We start from the raw sequence: 14,791 nt of genomic DNA on the forward strand, positions 1-14,791 counted from the left end.
CTGTCTTCCTCCTCACTGTCCACAGAATTCTCTATATCTGAAGAGCTGTGCTTGTGGCCATGTTCCAAGACACAGACAAGGCCACCATGCAAGATTAGATCCGTTTTAGGTCATATTCCAGAAAATAACATTGCGTGCAGCCTTTATATCAATTTCAAATGCTAACAAATTATTAATTCCTAACTCTATCCAAGTTAACTAAGGGTTAACCTCATGCTGTGTGGCTTGGTGTTCTGTCTGAGTGAGTTGCTTCTCTGTCCAACAGGGCTAGGAACCCTCCATGTTCAGGACCCAACGCAGCCTGGCTATCTGCTGGCTCTTCTCCTGCACCTCCTTCTCCACCTCCCTCCGATTCCTGACCTCCTGACAGACGCACTATCAACCAAGGTTACTTCAGCTCTCCATTTTCACAATTTTTCTATACAATTTTAGCTTTTCATTTGTTTTATTTTAGTTTGACAGGTTTTATATTTTAATTCTAGATGTGTGTTGTGCTCTGTTGGTTCTGGTATCGGTCTTAGTTTGAAGAGTCTTGTAACCTGAAGTTTCAAGTTTTTACTTTCTATTTTCTTTTTCATTTAGTTTTAGTTTCAATGTTAGTCAACCTTCATTGTTCAAAGGCAGATGGATAGTTGGCACTGTTATAGTTATAGTACTTTTATACTGTAGTTAGGGTCCGGGATAGAGGGATAGACGACACTGTTATAGTTAGAACACTGCTGTTGTATTCAGTATATGGCTTTATACCCATCAAACCTTATCAAATGGACAAATGTCACAACTTGTTGTTCAGTACATGAGCTGAAATACTCTCAGAACTCTGAAATATACAGTACCGAGAGGTTCCTACTTCCTACCTGACCTCTGACCACATTCTCATTATGAGAAAGGATCAGTTCTGTCCGCTCCTCCTGAAGCACAGAGATCTCTTGGTTTTCTTCACCTCTTCAAACTGACAGATGAGTGATTTCCTCACCTAACATCAGTATGTTCTGCTCCTTTAAAAAGAGGGGTTATAATATTACAACTACAGTCATTACCGACCTCCAATATGATGCACACCCCACTGAGCCAACCATAGTGCTAACGACCTCAGATTTGGGTTATCAAAAAAGTGTCAACATGGATGTTTTGATTTCAGACTGGGGGCCACACCAATCTGTATAAAATGTACTTATGTAGTAGGGTCATGTGCTATGATACCTTCCCCCCCCTGTGTCCTCAGCCATGGTGGTACTGGTGAAGTTAGACTTGTTCTGATGTTCCTCTCTAGCTGCTCCAGGGTCATCGCCATGTAAAGTCCAAAGAAGCCTGAAGGAAGGAGAGATGACTAGAAACAATCCGGTTGACCGTTTTGGGTGGATTAATTGTTGAAGTAGAGGACCTTGTGCATTTCAGGTAAAATAACAACTCAATGTTTATATCCCAGTACAAATTAGCTAGCAACAGCAAGCTAGCTAAATTGCCGTAAATGTTTAATGCTTTTCGACCTGTCCCCAAATTAATATAATTGGTTGAGTTTGTTTTGATATTTCAACCTGCGTGTTGTGATCTTATTTGGTGTGGGGGGGGACAAAATCAACATGCGGGCGATGGTGCACTCAGAAGCGCGCGTGCGGTCTGGTCTGGTCAGCGTTTTAGTTCGCTTCTAGTAACCTCTTCCCTTCAGGCTTCTTCTTCTTTGAACTTTATATGGCGGTTGGCAACCAACTTTACGGTGCATTACCACAACCGACTGGAGTGTGGGCCTCAGTTAATCTTTTAAATCGCCCAGGTGGGTATATGCTCCTAAAAACCAATGAGGAGATGGGAGAGGCAGGACTTGCAGCGTGTTGAGCATCACAAATAGAACCAAGTTCTATTTTATTTAACTAGGCAAGTCAGTTAAGAACAAATAATTATTATATTATAATTAATAATCCACTAAGCTGGCAGGGTGGCTAACAGCCTGCTGCCTGGCCTGCACCCTCTCATTGTGGAGCTAGAGGAGTTCGAGCCCTGTCTATGTTCATAGATCAGATGAGAGCACCCCTCCAGCTAGGATGGAGTCCGTCACTCCTCAGCAGGCCAGTCTTGGTCCTGTTTGTGGGTGAATCCCAGAAAGAGGGACAATTATCTACAAATTCTATCTTTTGGGAGAGGCAGAAAACAGTTTAACCAGCGATTGAGTTGAGACTGCTGTAGAGCTCATCACTCCCCCTAACAGAGGAGGCCAGAGACAATTACTCGATGCCGACATCTTTCTAGCCGATTTATACACTGAAGCTATGTTGCGCTTGGTGACCTCTGACTGTTTCATCCTAACATCGTTGGTGCTGACGTGGATAACAATATCCCTATACTCGCCAATTTTAGCTTTAGCCAGCACCATCTTCAGATTAGCCTGGACGTCGGTAGCCCTGCCCCCTTGTAAACAATGTATGATCACTGGATGATTCTTTTAGTCTAACACTACGGGTAATGGAGTCACCAATGACTAGGGTATTCAATTTGTCAGAGCTAATGGTGGGAGGCTTTGGCGTCTCAGACCCCGTAACGAGTGGAGGAGAGACCAGAGAAGACTTGGACTCGTTGCTTAATGGGGAAAACCGGTTTAAAGTTTGTCGGCTGAATGAGCGACATCAGATGAGCATTTCCTCCCAGAAGCCATGAGAAAATTGTCTGGCTGCGGGGACTGTGCGAGGGGATTTTTACTACTATCTGTACTTATTGGTGGCACAGACGCTGTTTAATCCTTTCCTACACGTAAATTACTCTTGCCTAAGGATTGCATCTGAAGCTGGGCATGCAGCACGGCTATCCCCGCCATAAGGTGATCGTTATCCTGTATATTAAGAGTACAGCGACTGCAATTAGAAGGCATAATGTTACTACATAGCTTCGGCTGGTGGAGGTCGTGTAGAAACATGTCCGGGGTGAGAAGTCGAGCGAGGGGGAAAATATAAAACGGTCATTAAAAAGTAAAAACCGTGAAGTTGGCAGGCAACAAACCGCACAGCAGCACGTAAAGAAGTCTACAAGTTGTGACCAGAAATGACGCTGATGTAGCTTACTCGTTACAAAGCCTGAGGAATCATTTTATTTTATTCATAACAGATCAACAACTTACATTGCTACATCATACAAAACAGAACGCAGGTATTAACAAGAAAATACAAACATAGAACAAATCAATGACATAATAAAAAAATTCTAGTACAATTGGAATCACTCTGAAAAAATCTCATTATAATGATTCACACAAATGTTATTCTTATTATTCACTAGGGTTTTAATAAAATAGTTAAATTCAATCAAATGTGTAATTTTGGAATTTGTTTGTGTATAAAGTATTTGTCTACAATATATATATATATTTTAAATCAATCATTTCAATGGTCTTGTTATCATTGCAATAGTAACATTATATCCTTCATGTCAAAAACATGGGTAGTGTTCATAATGGTAAATAAGTGTTCTGCAAGGTTTTCCCAAAAGTCTGACAAATTTACATTCAAAGAACAAGTGAGACAGATTCTCACCTTTTTCACAGAAAACGCAGATATCCATCAGTAGCCACATTTGGATAACAGAATTACATGGATATATCTTATGTAAAATTAAAGTGCACTTCCTTAAATTTGTTTGGTATACAATATTTGTAAGGCCTTAACCATGCATTTTTCCAGACAATGTCAGGAATAAACATGTTCCAGAAATGTTCCTCTCGGTGTAACTTGGTTTTGTGAATGGAGAATTTGTCATATATTTACAACAAGATTTCTCAAGTAAGCCCACGCTTTCCAATCTGAGTTCTGGATAAACTGTGATCATTACCAAAGCTAAGATGAGTTTTCATTAGTGTAGTTAGACCACTGGGGTAACGGCTTTGATCACAGAAATAAACTCTGAAAGGTATTGGAAACTCTTTCAATGCTATAAATTGTTCATATGTAAGAATATTACCCCTGTTGTCAAACATCAAGAACAAAGTCAATATTCCTCATGCCAGCTGGTGTAGAACAATGACTTATTCCTTACAGTTATATCTGAATTATTCCACAAAAGAGCTTTGTGGGGAAAAATTTCAGGCCATTAAAGCTTGGTGAAACCTAGCCAATTTAGCGGGTAATCATTCAGGAATATAATTACGTTTCAGTAAAAATGTAAGTCCTCCCAACTTATTAAACACATTATTTGGAATGAAATACCATATTGAATCAGTATTGATCAAACATCTTTTCAACCAGTTAATCTTGAAAGTGTTGTGTCAAAATCCAACACTTCCAGACCGCCTTCAGCTCTTTTATTAGAGAGGACTGACGTTTTTTAGTTTGACTTATTTTTCCAGATGAAGTCAAGCAAGGTCTTTTTGATCTCTTTACAAGTAGAAGGATTTACAAATAAAGACAATGAGGGGTACACAAAACGAGACAGTCCTTCTGCCTTGGACAGAAGTACTCTCCCAAGTATAGAAATATCTCTTTGTAGCCAATTATTAAATATTCTTAATTTTAGGAGAAATTCAAATGTCTGACTACATGGTGTTTGTATTCCTAAATATTTAACACAGTCCTTTACAGGAATATTTTCTATTTCTTTATCAGAGTCAAATAAACATAAGATTTCACATTTTAGAAACATTCAGTTTTAATCCTGATGCAATAGAAAATGCAGTTATAGCATTAAGGGCATGGGCGACCTGGTCTTTGTCTCTTAAAAAAGGAGTCGTATCATCAGCCAGTTGGCAAATTTTGATTTCTTTGTTAAATGGTTAAGCCGTACAGATTTGCATTATTCAGAATATCTAGAGATAGAAGTTCAACAACCAAAATTACTATAAATGGCGAAATTGGGCATCCCTGTCCTACACTTCTGTTGATACTGAATCTTTTGGAAATATTAATTAAGGTTTAACACAGAACTATTTTATATCTTTGTAAAACATGCGAATGACTTTGATAAACTTTTAGGAGTCGGTGAAAATTCTAAGTGACCTAAAGAGAAATTAATCTTAAATTGTGTCAAAGGCTTTACAGAAGTCCAAAAATAAGACAACCGCATCTGAGTCCATTGCATCTTAATAATCTATAAGGTCCAAGACTAAACGAATGTTAGAGCTTATGTGACGGCCCTTTGTCAGGATTTACCTAGGGGTCATGATTGGGGCTATACAAACGTTTGGTGTATTAGAATAATTGATTATGCTTATGTTATATTAATAGAAGGGGAGGGGTTATAAGACCCCTCCCTCCTTACATTTATAGGGTCATAGACTACAGATTAACAATACAAATTCATTGTAGAGGATTAGTATTCCACAATTGTTTTTAGTTCTCTCTATTTCATTATGAAGAGGCTCCTCTGAGTAATGTGTGACTGTGAAGAAGGAGCTCTGCAGGGGAGTGGAGGAGATAAGGCTAGTCAAACATTCCACAAGAAATCAGCTTTGGGGAGTGGACATTTACTGCTAAGTTTAAGATAACACTAAAAGCCATTGTTTATATAGGGTTTTGGTCTCAGGAGTAAAAAGGTAATGACGTAGTCAGTGACATCACTAAGGCGGGACTTCGGTTTAATAAAACAACTTGAGACCTTTTGTTTGATGCAGAACTTACTCGGAAACATGCGTGCTATGTTCCTGTTTGTCAACTTCTGTCTGCAATTGCATTAATAAAGGTTTTTGTATGATTTAATTAAAGATATTGTCATAATGCTAATTTCACCAATGAACCAATGATTGACAAAGGACATAAGGAACGAACCCTAACACCTTCATAAATCCTGTTTGTCTCATTTATAATGGTATCTATTCCTTTAATCTTTTAAAATAAACCAGAACAATCAATTAGTAATCAATATTTAATAAAGTAATTGGTCTCCAATTGTCAGTGAGAGAAGGGTCTTTATCGAGCTTCGGAATCAATGAAATAAGGCCCTGTTTCATAATGGAGACCATTTCACCATTTTTAATGCAATCGTGAAACATGTTAAAAATAGGGTCTTCTAGTAACTCAAACTGTCTATAGAATTCAACTGACAGGCCATCCGGGCCAGGTGATTTCCCTTTTTTCATTGACGCAGGTGAATCGCAAACTGAGTGGAAATCATCCTCAATTACAGGGACATAATTCTGAATGTGGCAGATGTAGCTTTCACAACCATCTTCCTGAAATTGTCAGTTGTGATGGTTTCATTTAAAAAAAATTATAAATGTTATTGTAATGGGATCTTTGCATAAAACATTAATTTTGAGTGCAGCTAGATTTTTTTGTAGTATCTTTTTTCAAGTGCAAAAAAAGTCACATGTGTTTCTTTCCCCCTCTTCAATCCATTTTGCTCTTGACCTTACAAAGGCACCCTTTGCCAGATCTGTGTAAAGCTGTTCTAATTCTAGTTGTAAAGACTTAAATACAGACTCTTCAACTTGAGTTTTCTAAAGGTAATCTGTCAAGCTTGCTCATCAATTTGAAAAATTGCCAAATACTTCCATGACCCAAGACTTTTCTTGCAAAGATATTTTTGGCTAACAATTTGATGTTTCACATGAGAGTAGGCTCTTTAAGTGTGTTTCATCTCCAATATCCTCGAGTACCTTTTTTAGATTTTTTTTAGTAGCTTGCAAATTCTGGGAAATCAAGTGATCAGGAAAGGGAGTCAACTGATGATCTACATCTATAACAAAATGGGGGAAATTAGGAATAAATCTACTCTAGATTTACGTAAACATAGTTTTGTTGGTCCAGGTATAACCATTTGTATCCGGATTGAAATAACGCCAGGCATCATCAGCAGAGAGATCCTTGCATAATGCAGTGATGATATTGCTATTTTGAAGGCTTTGACTCGTTCTAGGAGGAAAACGATCAACAGATGCATCAGGTGTTTAATTAAAATCCCTTGAAATAATTAGAAAAGCCTCTGAGTATTTGTTGCATAAATCCTGTACTTTTCTGGTAAATTGGGTAAAAAGGGTCTTATTTGGAGCATGTCAGTTATGTCCATATACATTACAAATGATGAAAATAGCATTGTCAAGTTTTTATTTTTATTTCACCTTTATTTAACCAGGTAGGCTAGTTGAGAACAAGTTCTCATTTACAACTGCGACCTGGCCAAGATAAAGCATAGCAGTGTGAACAGACAACACAGTTACACATGGAGTAAACATTAAACAAGTCAATAACACAGTAGGAAAAAAACAAAAACAAAATGAGTCTATATACATTGTGTGCAAAAGGCATGAGGTAGGCAATAAATAGGCCATAGGAGCGAATAATTACAATTTAGCAGATTAACACTGGAGTGATAAATCATCAGATGATCATGAGCAAGTAGAGATACTGGTGTGCAAAAGAGCAGAAAAATAAATAAATAAAAACAGTAAGGGGATGAGGTAGGTAAATTGGGTGGGTTGTTTACAGATGGACTATGTACAGCTGCAGCGATCGGTTAGCTGCTCAGATAGCAGATGTTTAAAGTTGGTGAGGGAAATAAGTCTCCAACTTCAGCGATTTTTGCTGTTTAACAGTTACTATGACCCATCTCCCATCCTGTGAAGATGTGGATTCTAGAATGTCACCTTTAAACTTGTGAATAGTGTCAAAACACCAGCAGAATGATTTGATACATGACTGAAATAGACCATATCTCCCCATTGTGATTTGAAATCACTCACCCGAAATGAGTTTCCTGCGTTTACAATATAAAAATAAGGCTTTCCTTTTTGTAAGATCTCTCAAACCCCTAGCATTCAGACTAACGATATTGAGTGAGTTGAAAACTAACTCCTGCATTTAAAAGAAAGAACACAAATTAGATAACAGAAGTGGTAATGTGAACAATAAAACAGTGAAGCTTGAGAGGGATTACTCCGACGGAAAATTACGCACAGTTGAGGTAGCGGTGGTTAACAGTAAAAATATGTTCATTTCCTTTTGGCAAGTGTTCATAGGTTAACTTAGTTCAAGCGGTACATTTACTCATGGCAGTACTCACAGTTCCAGTTCGGTTAATGTCAGTTACCGAGTAATAATTTATTCGATAAACGCGTGTGGGCCCTTGAACCCAGCCTTCTTTTCCTCTCGTCGTGCCTTGCCTTCTGTATAAACGGTATCAGAGCCTCTTTGATGCGGAGCTTCTTCTCGTCCAGAAACTTGTTCCCCTTGGTCATTTTCCAGATTATGTCCCTGGAATGGCGCATAGTTAAGCGCAAAATGATATTGCGAGGGGGTCCATCATATCTTCGTTTCCCAAGTCGATCACGTATGTTAGCTTGTCTTTGATGCACGGAGTCACCTTTCCCAGAATGTTAATGACTGCTTCCCTAATATTCCTCTACCTCTTTTACACCTTGGATTTTCAGATTCCACCTGCGAGAGTACCTTTGAAGTTCAGCTACATTCTCACAGCTCATTATTTGGGGGTTGCCGTTGTAATAAATATCATTTATTATAACAAGCATATTTGCTAATACATTGTTATAACTAACTTCTTTCCAAACAGGGTTTCTCACAAACTCATAGCAGATACGGAGACCCACACACACCCAGAGACAGATGGCTGACACAGGCCTTTTCATAAAGACTGATAAGAAAAGGGGTGCCTGGCACTGAATATCACGAGAAACTGAGACACACACATACCCAAGGACAGAGGGCTGACGTAAACCTTTCATAAACACAGATAAGACAGGAACATCTACGCACACACAAAAACTCCTCTTCAGTCTGAACATTTTACAGAGACACACAGAAATGTCAAAATAGGAACATCTACGCACACACCTAATCTCCTGTTTTAGCTGAACATTTCTGAAGACAAAGAACTCTACTCAGAGCCAATGGGACTGTGATACTGGCCTGAAGGAGACCTCGCCCAACTCATCAGAACCAACCAGAGGACCAGAACTTCCAGACTCAACCTACTTTCTGTACTGTATAAAATGTATATGCACTCTGTTATCTGGGCTTCTTTCGGAGAGTTCCATTTTGAGCTTGATGAAAGGGTCCGTGCACGCTATTTCAGATATCTTTACCTCTGAATAAATTGCATTTAATTAAACCTCATCCACCCTGTCCAGAGTCTCTACTTCGTCTCAGTTCTCCAGTAAACATGTTTTATCAACACCGTTTCTAAAACTCATTCTCTAGGAACGTTATCTTTTCTTTGTTTTCGCTCACAATTTTGTGAAGCTGACTGACAGTTTCTGACAAATGATCGATCTTCTTTGATGTTTCTTCGGTGGCCCGCTCTATGACACACTGGAGAACGTGGCGTCTTGTTTAGTAGACAGGGACTGGATTGCAGAGAAAAGTTCAGACATGGAAATGTCCTATTACTTTTTTCACCGGTGGATTTTTAATTGGAGTCTAAGGTAAAGAGGTTGCAAGGATTTCATCCTGGTCAGTTTTGTCCTTTCTCTTGCTTGAGCTCGCTGCATCTTGTGTATCCATGCTGCTTTGGTTCTCGTCGTGGCTAACTAGAATGTCTGCCGTCTTCTGTGAGGCTTGGATATTCCGTTTACTATTGTCTTTCTGTCGTGTTCTTCCCATTCAACTTGACAAAAACGAAATCTAAACGTATCCTATGCCGCTAAAACAAGTTGTAGTTAGTTTCTTTCAACAGTGATAGCCAATGTTAACCACCTAACCCTCAATGTTGCTTTGACAAGCGCGAGAACACGCCCTCTCACGGCGACGCCATCTTGGACACCCTGAGGAATCAACTTCCAGACTGCGGTAATATAAATATGACGTATTTACGTAGAAATAACCTACTTTACATGTTCCGCGCTGTAGCATAACTTTAAGAATAATATATTTTCATATTGCTTAATGATTGTGTCATTTTACTACAACGAATAGGCAGGCCTACGCTATGCTGTTTTCTCGCTTTCGTTTTCAATATTCTGTTATCTCCCGTAACTCCCTTCTAATTTTAAAAGTGCGCTGCTACTCACTCGAATTGTCAATGTTCTTGAAATATTAAACGCTATGGCCTTGTCATTATTCATTAATGCTTGTTTGATTAACTGAATAAACGGACAAAATAATATAAGGAAAACAACATCACATGATTGCCAGTCAGCAGCCAAACTTTTCCTGGTTGTAACTTTTAGTTCTTTGCCCCGCTGTGGGGGTAGAATGCTTGCGAAACAGACCTGGGGCCTCATTTATAAACCGTGTGTATGTAAAAACAACTGACCCCAAAACATGCGTACTTTTACTGCGGCACATAGAATAGTTTTTGCTCTAAAAGCCAGTAGGTATTCCATATACAGTGAGTTTATTTGTGGTGAGTAATGGGTGGAGTTAAAGGCCATCAACACTTTTTTTTTTTTTTTTATCAACTTTATTTAAGCAGGGAGTCATGCTGAGACCATGGTCTCTTTTGCAGATGAGCCCTGCATGAACATCAATCAACAACAATTACACTAAACATATCTATATACACATCAATTACACTAAACATATCTATATACACATCAATTACACTAAACATATCTGTATACACATCAATTACACTAAACATATCTACACAATACATACATATAAATAAATACATGAAAGCAAACACAAAAATCTACCTAATGATGATTTCAGCAACCATATTGATTTCAACTGTCAAGTATTGACCCATCAGTGCAGATGAAAGGGATGGAGAGAACAGATCCTCAAGCAATTGAGATACAAGACAACAATCAATGCAAAACACAACATTTTATAAATAATTGCTTAGGAAATAGCTGCCTATATGTAATTATTTTAAAATGCAAGGATGAACTAAATAGATTTCCTCTCTTCTAACTAATGGAAAATGATTGCACTTTGTTATTAACCTGTTTATTGTTATGAATGAACCTGTCCATCATAACCCCCATTTGCACACAATACTAGTCTACTTTCCTGTTTTCAATGCTATACTTCACCAACTAGAAACTTTGCGTAGGCATGGTCTAAAGTTTGTGGGAAGGTGAGCACATTTTCATGTCAAGTTCAGATTTTATAAATTACAATTTTTGTTTTAAAACTGTCACACGCAGGTTTTATGGTCCATTTTGTACATATGCACGGTTTATAAATTAGGCTCCAGACCGGGTTTGAAAAATTCCTCCTTAAGTTGGACATTTTCTCGAAATCGAAAGGCACAACCTAGATTGGAGCCAATGCCTTAAGTAGTTGAACATGTTATTACTCAAACCTCGTGAAAGTGACAAATTCACACGTTTACATTTTCGTCAAAAATAATTTTATATCGAAGGAGGGCCTTTGAGTTGACATGTTGCACATGCGCAGTTCAGCTCTAGACGACCGTTACACCCGATGACGTGTTTCTACGCATGAGTTTGGCAAGCCAAAGTTGCCATGACATCGCCTACAATTGTGATCGAGGATTTCTATTGGTGAAGCAGTTTAGTCTGTCTTCATACTGTGCTGTCTTTGGTAGAACGGACTTTGCTCAATGTACAAGGCTACGTCACCACAAGATGGCAGCATTCTCTAATAATAATTTGCCAAGTTCTGTTTCATACTTCTCAAACTAACTTAAACTTTCTGTGATTTAATTCAGCAAGATCATTTACAAATTTAAAGGTTATTTTTTATTATGATTCAGTTCACTTTTATTCACATTGATGGTGGTGACTAACTCAGGGGTGGCCAGCCAACGTACATTATATTTATTAACTGCGCAGTGTATGCAATATTTAAGCAGAATATAATAGAGCTATTCTTACTATGCAGTACATGTACTAAAATACATTAAGTCAACAGGTCTATTCATCTCAATACTTCAAAACTCCTAAAAACGTCACAAGTCCAGTATGTGGGTCTTCCAGTGAGTTGGAGAGGATTGAGGAACCATGGCACAGTTTGGAACCTTGATATGGACTGTGAGGAAAACATTTCTGATTTGCACATTTTGTGGCTTTGCATCATTTTACTAGCCTTGTACGCCGGGAAACAGAATGTAAGTTCATGAGATCAGGATGGTTTGTACGAGGCTCTTTTCACGCAACAGAAATTCCTGGCACCAAACAGTATGCTCAGTTCACAGTACGACACCACATTTACAAAAGCCAGTTTAAAAATAGTTCTCCATAATTACATTATATTTGAATAGTGAATATTTTAGTTAGAATTTTCCTAACTAGTTCTGTAAGTTAAAAAAATACACGAGTTTCAATTTGAGTGATTAGTGTATTTTTTTTCTCTACTTCTAGATACATATTATGTTGGTGCTTGAAAGCATTGGATCCTGTATTGCATGTGGTAGAGCCGAGTACAGAATAGGGGATGAATGTTGTCCCATGTGTTCACCAGGTAAGGACCCTCTTTACATCATTTGAATCACCAGACATTAATACATCATCACTAACAGAAAAACATGACGTTGTCATTCTCTCTTCCCCAGGAAATCGTGTACATAGGCATTGTACTGAATTCACCAGCACCAGCTGTGTGCCCTGTGTTGATTCTACATTCCTTGATGAGCCCAATGGTCTCATAAAATGCAAAGTGTGTACCAACTGTGATCCAGGTAAGAGTGGTCCTGTGTGTCTGCCCTGAAAGCCAGACACAAACACTGATATGTTAGTCTGTTGTTATGCTATGAGGATATGTCAGTTGTATCTACATCAGATAATACATGCCATGTTTTCTCTATAGGTTTGGGTTTGATGGTAAAGCAGCCATGTACACCTTCATCAGACACTGTTTGTGGGACACTGGAGGGGTTCTACTGTCTAGACCCAACTAAGGATGGTTGTAGAGCAGCCCAGAGACACCGCAGCTGTAAACCTGGTCAATACATCAGCCACACAGGTTGGTCTTCTGTCGCACTCATTATACTAATTGTAATGTTATAATTCAATTGAGTCAAGTTTTTATCTTCATTGTGAACAATCATTACAGTTTATGGAATTAAAAATAAAGGGAGGGAACAAATGCAATTTTCATTAACATTTCAACATGTATTTGTGCAGGAACAACATCTACAGATACTGTGTGTTCTGACTGCCCTGGTAAAACTTATTCAGATGGATCATTAACATCTTGTCAACAACACACAGAGTAAGGGTGAACATGATTAGTTAGTTCAAAAGTTTATTCCCCTGAAGATATAAATACATTAATATACTCAAATAGAAACTTTAAAAAACATACCTCGATTTCTGTCTTTAACAGATGTGAATTCTTGGAAATAAAACCAGGAACTCCTTGGTCGGATTCAGAATGTGGAGTAGCCTCACTTCCCATAGTTGGAATCATAGCTGGTGTTCTCATGTGTTTTTTTCTGATAGCCACCATAGCTGGTGTTTGTTTATTTATAATGATAAAAAGACAAATGGTGAGAAGAGAAATAGTGAGAACAAGACCAAACTCAGGTAAGATGACTGGAATTGTATTTGTTCCATTCATTGTTTTCATTGCCTATGATATTCAGTTTACTCTGTGAATGCTACATGTTCTACTTCTCATAGTGTAGATTACTACTGTTTGTTATCGTCATGGTTACATGGTATGTTTATTACAATATTGGTCATCTGTCTTTTTTATAGACCCTCAAATACCTACACAGGTATGTTTGGAAATCTATGAATATATTTCATCACATTGTACTACTTTGTGCTTTCTTCTGACTGACATTTTAATTTATTGGGCCAGTTTCCCAGACAGAGATTATGCCTAGTATTGGAATAAAAAGCATTTTAAATGGAAAGTCTTCATTGAATGTGCCTCTTAGTCCAGGACTGAGTGTAATCTCTGTCCGGGAAACCGCCCAATGTGTTTAACTAATTTCTGATTCCATTTGATAGGCATCCCCAGATCAGGAAATACCAATGCTGTCTGGGGGAACTGGAAAAGGTAAGGCACACCTTCATGGTTTTCAAAATATGTACGGAATAGTTTTTAAAGAGTTAAAAGAATTTCAAACATATTTATGAGTAAATGTATATGGTATATAACTTTATCAAGTCATCAATGCTAAGACCAATGATATTATACAAGATTATAGGACAAGCTATTGTACTACAAAACATTGTCCAGAATGTAAATGAATTACTGATAAATTACAAATTACTTCTCTCCCCAGATTCAAGCCCCCGTCACAGTCAGGGACTCGACATTCTGTAATCTGTGGTCCACTGGCTGGCTGGTCCAGCCATCTCTAGTGTATCTTAACACTACATGTTAAATGTGATATTGTAGAATCTGGTTGATATAAAAACAGGATTCTACACCACATTCAATTGTAGAGTAAAGAAATGAAAAACACTTTGAAACCCAACCTCCAGTTAGAAGAATATGACTTCTAGATACCTGTTGGGAGAGGACCACAGTGTCTTTGTACCACATGGGGATGTTTAAAACTTACTCCTCAGCCTGAACTGTTCCCACTTGTGTCAGCGAATAACTAGCTTTTTGTGTGGGCGCCACTGGTAAGATGCTTCAGAAGGGCAGAAACATATCAGCTTCTGCCTACAGCCTACAGACTGGTCTAAAATGAAAAGGACCATGTGATGAGTATAAATTAGCTTCACCTTGCTAGGAAACAGATTTAGAAGCTGTTTCCCCTCTTCCCAGGGGAAAGTCAAATGTGTTCATAACTTCAGGACCACAACGTCTGTCAGCCCAGACTATGGAACTTCAAATGGGACTTGATAATATCTTGAGACACAGATTACTGGTGCAGGATGCACTGGTCTAATGTCCATTGCTTGTTTCTTGGCCCAAGCAAGTCTCTTCTTATTGGTGTCCTTTAGTGGTTTCTTTGGAGAAATTCGACCATGAAGGCATGATTCACGTAG

General features: G+C 38.3%; 1 protein-coding gene across 4 annotated transcripts; it reads left to right on the forward strand.

Annotated features, from left to right (window-relative positions):
* The first annotated feature begins 9,629 nt into the window (after positions 1 to 9,629).
* Positions 9,630 to 14,782, forward strand: LOC120059069 (tumor necrosis factor receptor superfamily member 14-like). Of its 4 annotated transcripts, XM_039007852.1 has the most exons (9): positions 10,332 to 11,949; positions 12,203 to 12,302; positions 12,394 to 12,519; positions 12,648 to 12,803; positions 12,965 to 13,052; positions 13,167 to 13,366; positions 13,541 to 13,560; positions 13,799 to 13,847; positions 14,077 to 14,782. In XM_039007852.1, the coding sequence occupies exons 1-9, from the start codon at positions 11,866 to 11,868 to the stop codon at positions 14,115 to 14,117; spliced, it is 864 nt and encodes a 287-aa protein (XP_038863780.1). In that variant the 5' UTR covers positions 10,332 to 11,865; the 3' UTR covers positions 14,118 to 14,782. The 4 variants fall into 4 exon arrangements, 3 of the variants coding, with proteins under 3 accessions (XP_038863781.1, XP_038863782.1, XP_038863780.1); XM_039007853.1 differs by lacking the exons at positions 13,799 to 13,847; positions 14,077 to 14,782 and adding an exon at positions 9,630 to 9,719 and having other exon boundaries at positions 11,754 to 11,872; positions 13,541 to 13,712; XR_005478092.1 differs by having other exon boundaries at positions 10,329 to 11,949; positions 13,541 to 13,847.
* The last annotated feature ends 9 nt before the right edge of the window (positions 14,783 to 14,791 follow it).

Source organism: Salvelinus namaycush, chromosome 14 (genome assembly GCF_016432855.1).
Source record: "Salvelinus namaycush isolate Seneca chromosome 14, SaNama_1.0, whole genome shotgun sequence".
In the NCBI taxonomy this organism is placed as follows: Eukaryota; Metazoa; Chordata; class Actinopteri; order Salmoniformes; family Salmonidae; genus Salvelinus; species Salvelinus namaycush.